Source organism: Pelodiscus sinensis, chromosome 9 (assembly GCF_052426305.1).
Source record: "Pelodiscus sinensis isolate ZL-2025 chromosome 9, ASM5242630v1, whole genome shotgun sequence".
Taxonomy (NCBI): Eukaryota; Metazoa; Chordata; order Testudines; family Trionychidae; genus Pelodiscus; species Pelodiscus sinensis.
The window spans coordinates 25,894,934-25,913,301 of NC_143060.1; the positions used below are offsets into that span (position 1 = coordinate 25,894,934).

The following is an 18,368-nucleotide window of genomic DNA, read 5'->3' on the forward strand; positions in this document are numbered from 1 at the left end:
AACACAGGTTAACCTGTAGAGCTATATACAGCACGGCTATTGCACTTAAAGCCATTCCCTCTCTAAACCTGAATTCACTTTCAAGCCTGAAATTGCTCTAAACTCACCCTTGCAATTAATCTGCTTCATTTTTTTCTGCAAGCCTCATCTCAGCCTCAGACAGGCCGCGGGCCCCAGTGTTTGTAAACGGGGGGTGGAGGGGGAAGCACTGATTCAAAACTGAAGATATTTGTGTTGCAGAAAGGGACACAACTCCCCCCACACGCTGCCAGCAGGGCAAAGCTGCGCTCCGGGCGCGAAGGGACTGGGGGTGCGGGGTGCAGCAGGTTCACTAGGTGGCGCTGCGGGCGGTTAACGGACGCGAGCACGCGGCCGCTCAGCTCTCTGCGTTGGCCTGCGGCGTGTGAGGTGAGCGAGGCCTGGGCAGCCTCCCGCGCGCCCAGGCAGGGCGGGGTAGGTGGGCGGGGCCTCCCATGCTGTATCCCTACCATTGCTGCGGACTTGGGAGGAGCGCGCGCCCTTACGCACTCCGCGTGGTCGCTCTCCATTGGCCAGGCAGCGCGCTGGACACCTAAGGGTAGCCGGGTCATCCCATGTGCTCCGATCCGGCCAGTCCTGACTCGCTGGGGCCCTGTTGAAGAATCACCAGGCTTGCAGGCATCACCGAGGACAGCTATACCGGGGTCTTGAGAGGCCGGCCGGGCGCCCCCTCTCCTCAGCCATCTCACTTCAAGGCCTGACGGTTGCTCGGCGGAGGCTGCTGACATGGTGGGTGCTCGCGCTTCTCCAGGGGTCCCCTGCCCCGTTCCCGCTAGATCGGGTCTCCCCTTCCAGTAGGGGGCCCCGGCCTGCTCCTGGCGAGCTCGCTTCGATCCAGTCTCTCCCGGACCGCCTGGCTCGTTGCGGAGCGCGGGACGGGGCGCAAGCTGCCAGCCGGGCGCGGCCCAAACGTGCCCGAGTGGGGGAGGGGGTGCGATGGGGCTGGAGACGGGGGGAGGGAATTGTCTGCAGGCGGCGGGGCGGGCGATGCCGGTGTCGCGCGGAGGGAGGCGACCTGGTCTGGGGCTCGGGGTGGGGCCAGGGGGCGCTGAGCTGGCGGGCGGGAAGGCGGAATGCGAGCGGAGCAGGCTGGGCCTGCAGTCGGGGAGCACGATGCGCAGGCCCAGCCACGTGCGGGCGGGTCGCTGCAGAGCGCCACTTGAATTGCCATTAGGCCGGGGGTGGGGGTTAAACAAGTACTAACCAAACCTAGAAGTTATCCGCGTTAGTGAAAACGTGAACTTATCGACGTTTTTATTTGTAGACTTTGTGAAATGAGGTAGAGATTTTATGAGAGAGAATAAAAGCAGACTTAGATTTCTGATTAAAACGGATGGGGAACTCTTATTCCGTCGGGGGTCACTAACCCAGAGAAAAATCAGTTGGAGGGCACAGAAGGGGGGACCCTCACGTATGTGGCTCCCAACTGAGAAGCAAGAAAAAAGACACCCGTCAGGCTCTAGATAGGGTGAGGGTGCAGGGTTTGGGCATGAGATAATTTTTTACAACCCTAACAGTGTAACCATTAAAAATCCTAGCTGTTAGTTAACTGTTTTTGGTGGGGTCTGATTTATGGAGGGAAGGATGGTGGAGAGGTGCCCCCGTTGTTCCGAGAACTGCCTGCAGATTCCACAGCAAGGGTTGCAATCTGGCACTCTGGGAGCTAGCATGCAGCACCAGAAGAGTTTAACCATAGCAGAAACCTACAAGCTGATGCTTAGGTTAAACAATTAAACTCTTACATCCCTAGTGGGAGGTGGGGTGCAGGAATGGCCTAGGGATGAGAGTGTGGGGTCTAGATAGGACGGATGGTGCAGGAGCGTGCTGGGGAATAGGGGGCAGAGTCTGGAAGACAGGGTGCAGGAGTGGGAAGGGAGGCTTTCCTGCAGTATGCAGAACCTCTTCCTTTCCGTGCCAGGCAGAGCCTGTGGACCAGATGTGGCTCTTAACTTGCCTTGATCTGGCCCAGGAGGCTTGGGATCTTCCCTTCATCCCCTGTGTGCTGTGGGCATGCTGGTGCCTCCTGGCTTATGCACCAGTTCAAGCTTGCCCCACCTCATGACCTGATCAAAGCAAACAAGAGCACATCCAAACCAAACAAGAGCATGTCTAAACTACATTCCTCTTTCGAAAGAGGAATGTAAATGAGGCCGTTCGAAAATTCAAATTAAGCGCTTTTCCTGAAAAAGGAGATGTTCGGGTTCTTTTGAAAAAGGGTTTTTTCCCCTGAAAGAACCCCGTCTAGACTGCGGTTTCTTTTTTGAAAGAGCTCTCAAGTGGTTATGCAAATGAAGCACAAAACTTGTAAATCTGTGCTTCATTTGAATTTTTGATCAGCCTCATTTACATTCCTCTTTCAAAGGAGGAATGTAGTTTAGACATAGCCCAATTGTTCATTCTGATCTGTTAGAGTAAACTTAAGTATTGCTTGTAAGAATAATAGGTTTTTAAAAGAATAGATACTGAGATTTCTTTAAATTGTTAATAAAAATTAAACTTTTTTTTCCCAAGGGAACACCACAAAAGGATGTTGTTATCAAACCTGATGCACCAAGCACATTGCTTTTGGAGAAACATGCAGATTACATAGCTTCTTACGGTGCAAAGAAAGATGATTATGTAGGTACTGGCTTATTTTGCTGTTGATGATACTCTGATAAGTGATGTGTTGCCATTTCTTGCACTGGTAGGAGTAAGTTGGCAGATGAGTTAGGAAGTTCTTTCCTTCTCTGAATGCAGAGGAAATTACTAAAGGAAAAGATTCTGTTCTGAGAGGTGGAGATGGTGGTTTTCCTTGGTCAATGATGAGACTTGGCATGTATTATCTGACTCAAGTTGAAGATAAATGCTTTAGCTCTAGAATTACTCTGAGACCTAGGAAATGAGATCTTTTCCTTATTAGAATGAATTTGTGCTCCAGTGATACTTGATGTTTGGCAATAGGTTTCATGTCTCATAGTTACATTTCTGCCTACTATAGAAAACTTCAGCATCACTAGATTTAATCTAGATGCTACTTGAAAATATATTATTTTAGATGTAACCCTAAATTTGGGGTATTACCATTAGGGTTGTAACCTGTTAACCGGTAAGCATCACCTTTGAGTGGTGCTTGCTGGTAACTGGTTCACCAGTGACCAGGCCGGACTGGAGCAGCATGGGGCAGGCCAGGCTGGGGTGCAGGCGTGGGGGCCACTCCAGCCTGGGTGGGCCCCCGCCCATGGATTTCTGATTAATAGTTAACCGATTAAAGGTGACATAACATTTAACTGATTAACCAGGATTTTATATCCCAAATTACAATAAACTAATCAGTAGGTAAAAGAGTTACAGATAATTTCAGAGGTGTTTGTCAGACTCCAAGTTGTAGTTATCCTTGCCAAATACAGACAAAAAGACACTGTCTTGTGCTGCTGCTTTCGGTATCTGATTCCCACAGGACCCTAGATAACAGAAGGCAGGTGAGACTCAGTCTCTTCTATGTATTTTTTTGTAGCCAATTAGCAAATATTACCTTGTTAACTTTGAACCTTAGCCAACTAATCCTATCAGGTTTTATGAAAGAAAGTATTGTTATGGTTGGCTCTGGTCATTCACCCTCTTGGGGTATTTTTTGGGAGAAGGCAACAATTATCTGCTGGTGACATAGAACCCAGATTGCTGTTTTCTCACTCTCATGAAAAGTGAAAATACTTTCTCTTAGTGCATCATCCAACAAGATCCCCAACTAATGAATAAAGTTCTTGACCCAGTGAAGTCACTGGGCGCTTTGGCATTAGGGACTGGCTTTCACTTTAAATTTCCAAATACAGTTCCATGTAACCATCTTTAAAAAAAAAAAAAAAGGTTAAAAGAAATAGAGCTATAAAAATGTGGGATGCTTACCAGTTTCAGTTAAATGCGGGGGCTAGAGCAGTTCTCCAGCCCTGTGGGGCCACCAGAGGCCTGCTTCCTGGCAGCAGAGTTGCCAGGGGCTAGCTCCCCCGGAGGGTTTCACTGCGGGTTCTGCAGTATAAAGCGTAAGTATAAAGCTTATCTGCAGCATGTGTAACTGCTGATATTTTCAGTATTACATGGTTACTTATTTAACATTTTACATCCCTAATAAAAGTATTGTGGAAAGCCTGGCACTGACTTAACACAGTAATGAAACATCTTTCTCCACATCAAATAATTCTATCTTTAACTGCCATTTGAGTGTATTTCAAATGAGTACTGATAAAGCCTGCCATATCTGAGGATTTCCAATTAATGGAAAACTTTAACATTTTTAAATATTAGGTGAGCCAGAAATTATGAAAAATCTTTTGGGAAAATACCAGTCCATAGTACGAAAATGAATTCTGCTCTGTGGGCCCCAACAGCTGCTGACTTCAACATGATTCTTGTCAGTTTCATAGAGGTGGGGGATCCCAGTTGCCCAGACTCCTGATACAGTTGGCTCCCTAGTTGGGGGTCTGGAAACATTTGGAGTTGGGGCTAGAGCCAGGCCTCTTGGGGCTTCTAAACTTCTTTTGTAAAACGGGAGAGCCTGAATCCTGAGGGTATATCTCTGCATTTCAGAAAAACAGATCTGTGGCAGAAAGTCTGAGTCTTGGTCTAAAACTCAGGCTTGAACTGTGGTGCTAAAATAGCAATGTAGATTTCCTTCTTGGGCTCTGAAACACCCCCCCCCCCCCTTCTGTGTTTCACAAGCTGAGGGGCATGTCTGCTCAGGTGTTGAGTACCATTGAGCAATGCTGAGTCTGCATTTTTGTATTCAAGCAGGGCTTTAATAGTGAGATATGGTCTGGATACAAAAACACATAAAAAGTTAAATGTAGATCATGAGTCGGATACAAGCGAACTATTGTCGATACAGCTACATGCTCTTATATCCATACTGGGCCCTCATGTTTATATGTATTTGCTTAAGAGTTAATTTTTTGTATACTGTTTAGGAGTACTGTATGTCAGAATATCTGAGGATGAGTGGTGTCTACTGGGGACTGACAGTAATGGATCTCATGGGACAGCTGCAACGAATGAGCAAAGAAGAAATTCTGGCATTCATCAAATCCTGTCAACATGAGTGCGGGGGAATAAGTGCCAGTATAGGTCATGATCCTCACCTTTTATATACCCTTAGTGCTGTCCAGGTAAATAAGAGAAAAGAAAATATTGGAAGTACGTGAAAACAGCTGCTTGATTTAATAAATGCTTTGGACTATTCTAGATACCACCAAGGTATTTCACTTTTCTGCTGTCACATTGAAATGCTTTATTGTATCATGATTTGTTCATTAGAAAAATTGTTGAACTTATATATTTAGTTGTATGAGTTGTCCCTCCTGCTGAAGTCTTGAGCCCTGGAAACATGTGCCATGTGGTGCTGAAGCCATAAGCCTTAGCATGTGCACTCAGCAAGGTTGAGACACGTCGTCCCCCCGCCACTGGCCAGAAGCGAGAGGTGATGTGTGAGGGGGATACATGGGTCACATTCCCTTCCCCATTTTCACCAGGGTTTGTTGCCCTGCTTGATCACATGGTGCTGCTGAACCTTTCTGTACAGCAGCTGCTGAAACTTGCAAGCTAGGAACTGAGTGAATGGCAAACAGCTGGGAATTGCAGGGAGAGCTACTGCTTTTGCTGTTTCCTCTCCTTACTGAGCTAAAGCAGAGCTTCCTCCCTGCAGAAGTTATTTGCCACTACTTCTTCATACAGAGCTGATACCTAATAGCTGCAGGGAAAAGCTGTGCTGGATAAAAGGGACATATGTGTCTGAAGAGGTGTGACTCAAGCTTTTTGGAAGTGGAGGGTGGCAAACCTTTGAGTTGTACCATCTTCACTAGAAGCTAACATTACCTAGGGATGTGAAACCTGTTTAATTGGTTACCTGGTTAAACATTATGTTTAACTGATTACAGGAGATCGGGAAGGGCACTCAAGTCCCAATGGGCTGGAGCTGTGAGAGTCACTCTTTAACTGTAAAAGAACAGTATCTAACTCTCAAATGCAGTTTAGCCACCCCTGGCTTGCCTGGATCTGGCCCCTGAGGTTCAGGGCTCCTCTTCCCCTGGCATAGGGGTGCCCATGCTAGTGCTCCAGCCCCTCCTACCGCAGGACTGGAGCAAAATCTACTAGCCTGGGCCTTTCTAGCTCTGGTGTGTGAGGGGAATGTGTGGAGTGTCTTTCTGCTTCTCAGCTGGATCAGTGAGAGAATTTTTGTTTTTTAATCTTGTGTGCGGCCCCAGAGTGGTTCTCCCTCCCCCCCTTGTGGGTCAGCAGCCCTCACCCAAAAAGGGTTCTCTGCCCCTAGTGTACAGCCTTCTTTCTAAGGTCCTGTAAACACTTATAAAAACTAGGGATGTAAAAGATTGACCCATTACCTGATACGCATTACACTTATTGGAATGCTTATTTGGTAACTGGTTAACCAGACTGCCAGTTCCATGCAGCTGCTGACAGGAACCCCAGGAGGTCGGGATGGCAGGCACAATCTACCCACAGCAGCCCTGGCATGGATCCCAGTTCTTGGCAGCTCCAGCTGCCCCTATTCCTGGCTGCTCCATGGCCTCAGTTCTCACCCACCCCAGCTGCCCTGGCTGCATTGTAGCTCCACACTTGGCTGTGACCCTGGTTCTTGCAACTGAACCGTATCCCCAGCCTACCTGGCTACTAGCAGCAGCAGCAGCAGCCCTGGATCTGGCCATCCCGGACCCAGCTCCCAGCAGTGCTGGAGTCACCCTGGCCCCAGTGGATCCAGGCCAACATGCATGCCGCAGCAACAGTGAGCTCTCTCCCCCAAGGCTGCCCTTCTCCTACCTGCAGTTAACCGGTTAAATAATATAATTTTAATCACTTACCTGGCTAACTGTTTCGATCAATATTTACATCCTAAAAATAACTGGATGAAGTTAATATAAACAGTGTTGGTCAAGCTGGGACCATATGTATGTAAATGACACTTACACATTGTGTTGCATGAAAGACACTTATAGGGAACTAGTGGTATAGGTTGTAATGGAGTAAATCTATATGGTACTTAGAGATGAGGCTAGGAATTTCTCAGGCCAATGATGAGTCTTGGCATGTATTACCTGATTCTAAAGTTGATGATTATTGCTTTAGCTCTAGAATTACTCTGAGACCTGAGAAAATTGCTGTGTCCACTTCTAAGGTTGAGTGAGTCCCAACTGTTTGGATTTTTACGGTCTAAGTAGAGATCTACATTTTCTGCTTGTCATAAGTCCGGGGCAAAAAATTATTCTCAAAGTCTCTTAATTGTTTACCACACACTCTGGACCCATTGGCTAGCCAAAATATTTGTAAATGGAATTTCCAGCCCAGTAGAGAGGGAATAAGTCTTGAGATCCTTCCCATTTATGTAAACTAGCTGTTCTTAATATTGATGTTATGACAAGGTGGTAAAACAATAGATTGCAGCCTAAATATAAAAATCTAAACTGAGAATTAAATTGGCAAATTTGAAGTAAAGTTCATAAATGCTTATCTAAGGTTCTTTTATCTGTGTTAAGCTAAACCTGTTTGCATATATTGTATTCATGTGCTTTGTATATTAAGAGTTCTAAGGTGCTAATCTAAAATATGAAATAAGTGCAAGTTACCATGTGAAGCTTAATTTCTGTTCTTCCTATCTTTATTTAAAAAATTGCAACATTTTAATATTAATATTTCCATCCTGTGTTCTGTTTCTCTCTCAAAAAAAAAACCACACCTTTTCTTGGGGGACAACAGATTGATGTCATTGTCACTCTGCATCCCACCTGCCTCCTCCTCCTCCCTCCCCTTTCTCCAGTGCCTAGCTGTTGCATGGGTGCCCTCCCGCTCCACCCCACAGCTGGGGAGAGAGAGCTGGGCTCACTGAGGGAGGTTGGGTTAGGTTGTGGGCGTTGGAGGGGCAGAGGGCCCAGGTTGCCAGCAGCAGGGAGGAAGGAAGAGAGGATCTGGGGGGGCATAGCCGCGGCCTGGCAGTGACTGGTGAGAGCTGAGGTTGCCTACCCCCAACAAGGGCGTGGTGGTGGTTTGGCAAGTGTAGCATGCAAGGGGCATGGCCCCCTTGTTTTCTTTAATTTAAAAAAAGCATATTGCAACACGCTGTAAACTGCAAAATATAGATTACTCCAAACGCTAGCTGGAATTATGAAGTTGCTAATTTGTTTTCTGCAACTGCATTGGATTTAAATTGCAATAATTATATAAAGATACATTTTCACCCAAGATTAGATTTGTTGAAATTCTTCTCTTTGCACTGCCTTATAATCCTGCTCAAAAAAAAATCTTAGAAAAACCGTTAGGCTTTGTCTACACAGCCAGTAAATATGTTAATGAGGGTCTCATTAGCATGAGTCGCAATATCAATAGCATATTTTCGGCCATTTCTTTTTGCTCAAGGGGTTTTTGCGCAAAAAGAAGTAGTGTAGCCGTTTCCGTTTTGCACAAGATCCTTATGTCTGTCCTGGAGCGGCATAAGGATCTTGCTCAAAACAGGGGTTTTGAGCAAAACAGAAGCGGCTACATTGCTTCTTTTTGCGCAAAAACCTCATGTAAAAAGAAATGGCAGAAAATATGCTATTGATATTGGGACTCATGTTGATGAGGGTCTCATTAGCATATTTACTTGCTGTGTAGACAAAGCCTAAAGGTTTTTCTAAGACTTTTTTTTTTTTTTTTTTAAAGCAGGATTATAAGGCAATGTAGCCACTTCCGTTTTGCGCAAAACCCCCATTTTGAGCAAGATCCTTATGCCTCTCCAGGGCAGACATAAGGATCTTGCACAAAACGGAAACGGCTACACTACTTCTTTTTGCGCAAAACCCCCTTGAGCAAAAAGAAATGGCCAAAAATATGCTGATATCACGACTCATGCTAATAAATCCCTCATTAGTATATTTTGTGCCACAAAAACTCGCAGTGTAGACAAAGCCTTACAGAAAAAATCACCTGCATTATTTCCTATAGTATGATTTTAATTAAAATTTCATAGTGTAAAATTCTTGTCACTGTTACCAAGCATACACTGCTTATTGATGATGACTCTATACTTCTCAAGTTTGACAGTCTTTAAGTTGTGATAACTTATTTTATTTACATTTGTAAAAATATGTCCCTCAAATCTTTCTAAATCTTTGAGTTTAATAAATCAATATCACGTTCAATGAGGCCAGCCTCACTCAAATTACTATTTAAAACAGGGGTAGGGAATCTAAGGCCCAGGGGAGAAACAGACTATGAAGAGACCATGCATGGTCTCTTCATCTTAATTTGAAAATTAAAACATTTTAAGGATATGAGCTTATGTTAAGTAGGTTGGAGTTTTCATGGTAATGAAAAACTTAGTGATTTATGTTCATGGACAACAAAAGTTTTGTGTTCTTTAAGAAAACTAGGGCTCTGTTTCTCTGGTAAATTCTGGGGAACTTTGCCCTTATAGTAATTGATTTGTTCTTATTTTGCAGATTCTTACTTTATATGATAGTCTCCATGTTGTTGATGTAAATAAAATTGTTGACTATGTAAAGAGCCTGCAAAAAGAAGACGGGTCATTTGCTGGAGACAAATGGGGTAACTTTTTTAATCTTCAAGATCCATTGAATGGGTTGACACGTGCCATGCAACTTGTTAAGAACAAGTTGCTCCCCATGTTTTTTTACTTGTGTATTATGCATTAATTGCATTTATTTGCTTCTGACTGTGTGAAAGAGCCAGCCTAGCTGTCATTACATTTAGTCATCTAGAAAAGCATAGAAAAATGGAACTAAATAACAAATATGGATCAACCTTCATTGAAGTTGCTGAAAATTCAAAAATTTTTAGAAGTGATTGTGATGGAGATTGCCATTTCATTCTAAAGCAAATTGTACCACATTTAATATTTAGTGATTTCTAAGTTATGGTGTACATTGCTTGTATTACTATAGTAATAATACACAGGAAGGGATATGACACACACTTTATGTAAACTTATACAAGTGCATTAGTGACATGCACTACAAATGAGGCCACTGTTGAGAATTCAGAAGTTATTGCTTGTACAGAATGTGGTTACCTGCTTGCTTGATGATAGGAGTTACAACAAGCATATTATACCTCTTCTGCAAACACTACACTTATTCGTTGTTTGTGTCTAGGTGCAGCTTAAAGTGTTGACCTGCGTTCTAAATAGTAAGGCCTAATCTATGTTGGAAAAGGGATTACTGGTTTAGCAACTTGGGATGTGAAAGGTTAACCAGTTACTCTCTGCCTGCCCAAATGTTTAACTGGTTAACTGGGATTTTACATTCCTATTAGCAACTCCTGCTATTGCATGAACAGCTTTTCTGGGTATACCTACCAGTTCCCGTAGCAGAATAATACAGACAGTTTAAAAATATAACTGTTTTTACAGTAGGACATTTTTGCCTCTACATGTCCTAAAATTCACTCCTCTAACTGATGAAACTATAATTGTAAGGTTTCTAGTGTAAGCCTGGCCTAAGAGACCATCTTTCTTTGTGCCTTCACACCAGAGGACTGTGAGCATTGTGGAGACTGGTGTCAGTGTGTTCCTTGAGGATTCACTGCTGCTTACTTTGCTTTGCCTAAAGTTCTGAGTCTGAGTAGCCTTCAGATCATGATGTTGAGGAGCTGAGAGTGAGCAGTGTGGGTAATATGGTGAATGAGTTAACATTGATCAACCAGTTCTCTTTCCATTCAGTGCACAGACTGTGCTAAGTGCTCTTTATAATCTGAAAAATATTAACTGAAGTAAACATGGATATTCATCTGATTGACCACAAAGTGATCAAAGGATTGGTAATTGCATACAAAAAACACATAAATCGTTTAATATTTGTTTAGTGTGATCACTTTCTGGGAAAACGCCCATGTTTAGTGACTGTATTTTGTAATAGAATGTGTCATCTTACTGTACGTGTAAATATATAATCTCTATAGTTATACTATTTTTCTCTCTTCCCCTCCCCCCGCCCTTGTAGGAGAAATAGATACAAGATTCTCTTTCTGTGCTGCAGCAACACTTGCTCTTTTGGTAAGTTATGCGATAGGGTGGATAATAAATACCTTTCTGCAGTTGGCAGACAAATGATACAATAGTAGATATACTTACAGTAATTTATTTGGTGGTGGTATAAAAGATGTTGAAGTGACTTTTCTGACTTGCAGGGGAAGCTAGATGTTATTGATGTGGAAAAAGCAGTCGAATTTGTTTTGTCCTGTATGAACTTCGATGGAGGATTTGGTTGTAGACCAGGTTCTGAATCACATGCAGGGCAGGTAAGTACTTGCACATTGAAATTAAGTCCTGTACTTTTTCCTCTGTTAGATTAATTCTATCATAATTTTTTGAATTTTCATTGGTTTGCATGTTGACCAAGTATTTTAACTTCAGGGCGCAAAATACTCACTTGGCTTAATTATAGTTATAATTCAAGTTCAGGTGGAATTTAAAAGAATTGACTCTTGGATTAGTAGAATCTACAGTAAAGTGTGTTGCAGAAATAACGTGATTAATATCTTGATAATTCTGGTGGAATTCCTTTTAAGGTGATAGACTAGCTGGAGGTAAGGTAAAGGACTACAAACGAAGTTAATTCAAAATAGATAAATACCAAGGAAGATGGCCTGTGAGACATGCTCTAGAAACTTTACGTATATTATTTCACTATAGATTTAATCATAATAATCAGCTGTTCATATTCCATAATTGTGCTGAGCATCATAATCTGGAAAGATTTACTTTACGTAGAGAAATCTAATTTATGAAAAAACAACCTACATGTTGTTCAGTCCCCCTCAAATATTTTAAATTCCATCTGATCTTTTAGGACTTTACAAATAACATTTTGCTTTTTAATCACAACTAGAGTATGATAGTTAAATATTACTTATACTTGCATTATTGACTGAGTAGTATTACAGTTAATTTTTGTATTAAAGTTTATGTAGTTGTCCTTAGATTAGATGGAAAAAATAACAGTGGAGCAGTATGTTCACTCTTTAAACTAAAAACGTAATCTTCTAATTGGTTTATTTAAACTAATAGCGTGACATGAAAATGGAATCCTGTTTTATGATCTTTCTACATACAGTCTGTTACATGCTATTTAGTTCTTAAATACACATGAACTTTATGTCTGTAATTTTAGATCTATTGTTGCACAGGATTTCTGGCTATAACTGGCCAGTTGCACCAAATAAATGCTGACTTGCTGGGCTGGTGGCTTTGTGAACGTCAGTTACCCTCTGGGGGTCTCAATGGAAGACCAGAGAAGGTATTTGGTTCACTTTTTAAAAAACTTAGTGTAGATTATTTTTATTTCTGATTCAGAAATATTTTTCTAACTTCTGGAAAATGTATGAACCTCCTTTCAAATGCTGTTGCAAAACTTTTCAAGTGTTTTTACTCTTAATCTTGATTCTCTTGCTGTAACATCCAATATGGGCTTTTGATCAGGAAGATTCAATGTTCTCAACATAGATTGAGGCCTCAAAATAGCTTGCTGAATCAGGCCTAAATATAGTGTGGTGATTTAGGCATACTGTATTACAAGATTTTAAAACGTTCATTCATTATTTAACAGAAAAATACTTTGGATATTCTTTTTGTGGGATTCATGTATTGGGTGTCCAACAACTGAATAATGTAATCTGGAATGATTGACTTGCAAGTGGAGTCTTCTTAGCTATCACTAGTTTTTTCATGGATACAGCAGACAAATGCTTTCAAATTTTAGACTGAAATTAGTTGATACTGCCCACAAACTCTCATGGCCGCCTTAGCCATAAAAATGAAAATACCATTTAAATTAGTCTCTTCTTCAGACAAGTTCTCAAAAGCAGGAGCACACTTGTGATTCTGCTGCTGCGGCCGCGAGACAGGAGGAGGAATGGCTATCTGTGCCTAAGATGTGTGGAGGAATTGTTTTCTTCACAAGGAACAGTGCAATCAGTGACATCTTGATGTGGCTGGTGGTTTCATGAAACCCACTATTATTATGGCAACCCTGATATTAAACAAATGTTAATGCTTATATATTTGCCAGTTACCAGATGTATGTTATTCATGGTGGGTGTTAGCATCCCTGAAGATAATTGGTAGACTGCATTGGATTGATCGAGAGAAATTGCGCTGTTTTATCTTGGCTTGCCAGGATGAGGAGACTGGTGGATTTGCAGACAGACCCGGAGATATGGCAAGTTCATTTCAATAACATGTACATTTAACGTTGAAATTTAAGATTTATAGGTTTGTGAAAGGCTTTATTATATAATCTCAAATGAAACCAAATGCAGCTAGTGTGAGTGTGAACAGGGTAAATGCTACCGTAGCATATCTGTGTCCTTGAGGGAGCATGTGAGCCTTCTAACTCCATCCCATGCTGATAATTCAGAAGCCTTTCCCTGTTTAAAGCCTCAGAAGAAGGCCGGGGAAAAAAATGTTGGAAAGCAACAGGCTAATAGATTGTAGGCTGCCTTGCAGCTGACTGTTACATTTCAATGTAACAGTAAAAAGAGAAGTAAAAGCTAACCTGTTTCCTTTAAATAGACTTTGTCCAGATACATTTGTGGGTTTGCTGAGTTCAAAGTGGTGTTAGAAAACATTAAAAATATATTACCTGGATATATAGCTTAGAATATAGCAAAGATGAAAGTGAGTTACATGAAAATGGAAGGCTAAAATACAGCATTTAAGATTTCTCAAAATTCATTTAAGGTCCTATTGCAGGTCAGACTGCAATCTAGTCATTTGGCACATCTACACAGCAGGGTTAAAGCTGAAATAAGCAATGCAACTTGAGCTATGTCAATTTGACATAGCTCAAGTTGTGTAGCTTATTTCGACTTTTGGAATTGTCTACACAGTAGGAAGTCTGAGTTGGAGCACTCTTCCTCCAACTTCCCTTACTTGTAAAATGAGGGGTACAGGTGTTGGAGTAAAAAGTCCTCCGGCTCGCTGCTATTTCAACATTGTCAAAATAACTGCTTGTAGTACAGATGCAGACTCTGTTATTTCAGAATAACATAAGTTATTCTGAAATAACGCTGCTGTTTAGACACAGCCCCATAAAACACAATGTTGTGGCAAGTTACTGTGAGAATTAGGATTTCAGTCATTAAAATCATCTCTAGGTTCAGTGAGTTGGGCCCATCTTTCTTTTAAAAAAATAAAATAACCTAAACATAATACTTCTTATGTTAAAAAATAAAATAGCACTGTTTTGATCCTCTTGTAAACTTTGGAGCTTACCAGTCCTCAAGTCCTTTCCTGCTGTCCAAGAATCAGTGGCATCTTATGGCTCTGAGCTCATGAGTTGTCTTGGCAACAGCCTCCCAACTCCAGCCTTTGTGTGTCAATCCAGCCAGTAGGTATAAATCTTTTAATAAGCAGTTGCAATTAGATGTAGGGGCCAGAAGTTTTTACAATGTATTTATAAGTGGGATTGACTAGCTACAAACCGGTTTTCCTGTCTATGTAGCCATTTCAGCTGGGATTCTCAACTATTGCTTTTCTTAGCCTTTTTTCCCCCAGCTCAAAAAGAGAGTATCATCTTGTGTTGGTGTACCTGGTTAGCTCCTTGCAAGTTAAAGCAATATCTATAGGGCAGTGGTCAAACAGGTTCATCGCAATTGACTATTCAGTTATAGAGACTGTTCCAGTTAGTTGCAATTTCCGGTGGTGGAGTGGAACTGCTGCTAAGGCAGACTCCCTGCCTGCTCTGGTCCGCCTGCTACACCTGGAAGCAGCCAGCATTCCCTTACAGCCCCTGGATAGGGGCAGGCATCCTTGCTGTCCAGCAGGAGCCTGCACACCAGCACTATACCCCCTCCCAGAAACCCTTCCTACATTCACATTCCCTCCAGAGCCTGTACCTCAACCCCAATTGCCTCAGGCTCAACCTAGAGCCTGCACCCCCTCCTGAACCCCAACCCACTGTCCTAGTCTGGTGAAAGTGAGTGAAGATGTGGGGAGTGAGGGATGGATGGGGTGGAGTAGATCCTGGAGGATGCAAGCTAAATCACAAGAGGCATAGTAATTAGTGTTCTGTGTTTGTGTAGGGATATGCAAGCTGCATAGCTGCCTTCTGGGAAATTTCTAATCTCATGAAGGAACCTCTGAATCTTGGAGAATGATTTTTTTTTTTCTTCCGTCCAGTTGTGTATCATGTTACTTTGGCTCCCTCTAAGACCTTTTTAGCACTGTTCTATGTTCAGAGATTGCCAAAAAGAAATATAATGTTGAGTGAAAAATACATTTATGGCAGAACTGGTTTTAGATAATCAGATGTAACCTGTGAAACTTTAAAATATTAGAAGTAAATAAATGAATACTTAAAAACCAGGAATTAGCATACCTGCATTGTCTGAAATTAAATCGACAACCATTGAGCTTTCTCAGTCCCTTCTAGCAACTCAGTCATCTCACTGTAAATTCATCCAAAGAGTTATAGTTGTCAATGTGTATAAACTAGTGTTTAATTTTTTCCCAGGTGGACCCTTTTCACACCTTATTTGGAATTGCTGGGCTATCATTGTTAGGAGAAGAACAAATTAAGCCTGTCAGTCCTGTTTTTTGTATGCCTGAAGATGTCCTTCGAAGAATAAATGTACAGCCTGAACTCGTGAGCTAAATTTTACAGAAGCAAAAGATTGCTATGATCTGCTGCTTTAAATGTGTTTACAGCAGTACAGTAAAAAATCGCTGTACAGTAAATGTTGTCACTGTCTAGATTGTCAAAATGACTTGTTTAAATAAATTATATGGATGTTACATGTGCTGCAGGTTCTATAACAGATGAAGAAACATTTTTATCTGTCTAATAATGTAGACCTGTGGACTCATAAACTAGTTGTGTTAGTGTACATAGTCACAGTAGCAGAGTACTTGAATGGCTTGAATTTTGTTATTTCCTACGTCTGTTGTAAAACATTGTACAGTGAATTGCCCTGAGCATCGATTGTAAATACACAAATGTTCACAAAGTATTCTAAATATATTTCTCAGCTTTTTAATGTCCTGTTAGGATATACCATCACTTTTATCCATAACTGACGATTTTTCTCCTTGTAGCAATTGATAACAGCATCAAGGTTTTTGTTATCAGCAAATACAACAGTTGTTACCTCCAGTAAAGTCCTTTATTGAAAGAGAACCTTTTTGTACTAGAAATACAATATAATTTGTACTGAGTGTATAAGACTTGCATTCTACAGATCACTACTGTATTATGACTTGCTAAATGTGCTGCTAATTGAAAATTTGCCTTTGGTTTGAATTCCTATTTCAGTAGCACTTTAGAATATAGTTGCAAAAGAAAACAGAATCAAGAATAAAAACTAGCTGTGATTTTCTTTTCTTTTCCTGAAGGATGAAATCCTTTTGTCTTCATTGGAGCACTTAAAAGTGCCTCCATTTTACATCCCATAACATTGTGTTTGTGTCTGACCATGTTATTATTGAGAAAGATTAGAGATTCCAGTTGGACCATATTAAAGGTTATTTTTTCTCTTTGAATGATCTTGAACAGTTCCCTGCTTATTTATAATTAAAGATGTCCTAACATTTTTTCAAAGTAGATCCTTTTTTTAACAGAATGATTAATGCAGAGCACTAATCCTTGTTTCAGTTGGCCTATTTTAAGGTTATTTTTTTTCTTTTAAAGGGTTTTTGTCTTTTAAAGAACTTTTTCTAAATTGACAGTTCTTTTAGATGAGGCTGCTGTTAGAAAAAGATGCACAAAGCAAACTAGTGTTCATATTAGTTACTGCTTAAATATTTTCTTGTCTTCCATTTCAACAATATTATATGGTTTTTTAAAGATGTTGGTACTGTATTGTAGTCAAGCAATGTATATCACTGTAAATATGAATTTATATATAAATGGAATGAAAATCTTCCATAAATAAAGCATATAGTGAAGAAAATTAGTCATCCTTTAACATATGGAAGTTACTTAGTCTCAATGTAGAATGTATTGTTGTCATTAACTACCTCATTTTATCTTAAACGTTGAGAATTTTCAGCTTAATTTATGGAATTACAGTAAGATACTAGTGCTATGACAGCTTGCCTTTTCATGTAGACATCCTTTATTACATTTTTATAGGCTTTTGTTTTTATAATTTGATATTTTTACACAGCTTCATACTGAAGTATTATTCAGTGCATATATTGAAAAAACAATCATTTATTGCAGCAATAGCTAGTAATGTCATAAAATTGTAGTAACAATTTTGTGATAAGGTCCTCTTATGGATCGGCAGGGCTTTACAAGCGGGGGCGAGCCCTGCTCGCTAGCTGTGCAGTTTGGAGCGCTGCGCATGTGCTGATTGCGGTGCGGTGCCGCCTTAAAATCTACTTGCCCCGGGCAAGTAGATTGACTAATTTGTCGAGCCCTGTGGATTGGTAATTATTGAAAATGGGAAATACAGGATAAGAATGAATGGTCAACAGTGGTGTTCCTGTACTGGGACCAGTAGTGATCAATGTATTGATAAATGATTTAGAAAATAAGGATAAACTGGTGAAAATTGCTCAAGATAGTGGAATATAAAGCTGAGGAGCTATAAATTTCATAGAAGTGGGTGACTGAGCCAAAACAGACAAATGGAATTAAAGGTTAATAAATGGCTATGGATACAAAATGGAAGCTAAGTAGCTGTTACCTGTCAAAATTATCTTGGAGTCATTGTGAATTGTTCTCTCAAAACATCTGCAGTGACAGTCAGTGCTAGGCAAAGGATAACACAGAAAAATGTCTATGCTTTGAATACCAGTTGCCCCATCTCAAAAAAGGAGTATTGGAATTAAAGGGCAAAAATGATTATGGAACAGCTTCATTATGAGAAGATTAAAAAGACTGGGATTATAGTTCAGTGCTATGATAGCTCTATAACATGACTGGTGTGGAGAAAGTATTTATAATGCAAGAACTAAGAGTCACTAAATGAAATTAATAGGCAGTCCTACAACACAGTCAATCTGTGAAACCCATTGCCTAGGGATAAAGGTGGTCAGATATTATCAGGAACATCCTGATATTAGGGGCTTTGCTTTATATAGACAACCTGTTGCTCTCTGGACTAATTTTTCAGATGGGCTATTTGAATATCTCCCCATAGGAGATGTTGTGAAGACAAACTATAATGGAATTCAAAAAGATAATTCAACATGTTCATGTAAGATAGCTAGATTGATGGTTATTACCCAAGACGGATGAGGATACAACCCCATGTAAAGAGTGTTCTTGGCACAGCAGTCACTAACTAGTAGATTAGGATCCACTGGTAGTTTTTGGAGCCTCTGGACAGGTGATCCTGACTGGTTTGGC

The 18,368-nt window shown here is 41.1% G+C and overlaps 1 protein-coding gene and 2 non-coding genes across 4 annotated transcripts; all 3 read left to right on the plus strand.

The window, feature by feature from the left end:
• Positions 1-498: 498 nt before the first annotated feature.
• RABGGTB (Rab geranylgeranyltransferase subunit beta) lies at positions 499-16,962 on the plus strand. 2 transcript variants are annotated; one of them, XM_006130410.5, is made up of 9 exons: positions 502-768; positions 2,551-2,658; positions 4,980-5,177; positions 9,498-9,603; positions 11,016-11,068; positions 11,203-11,313; positions 12,186-12,311; positions 13,083-13,232; positions 15,528-16,962. In XM_006130410.5, the coding sequence occupies exons 1-9, from the start codon at positions 766-768 to the stop codon at positions 15,666-15,668; spliced, it is 996 nt and encodes a 331-aa protein (XP_006130472.1). In that variant the 5' UTR covers positions 502-765; the 3' UTR covers positions 15,669-16,962. The 2 variants fall into 2 exon arrangements, with proteins under 2 accessions (XP_089636592.1, XP_006130472.1); XM_089780466.1 differs by lacking the exon at positions 12,186-12,311 and having other exon boundaries at positions 499-768.
• Positions 2,836-2,916, plus strand: LOC112546979 (small nucleolar RNA SNORD45). Its single transcript, XR_003090715.1, has one exon. It is a non-coding gene; the product is annotated as a small nucleolar RNA SNORD45 (small nucleolar RNA).
• On the plus strand, positions 7,090-7,172 carry LOC112546978 (small nucleolar RNA SNORD45). Its single transcript, XR_003090714.1, has one exon. It is a non-coding gene; the product is annotated as a small nucleolar RNA SNORD45 (small nucleolar RNA).
• Positions 16,963-18,368: the final 1,406 nt, after the last annotated feature.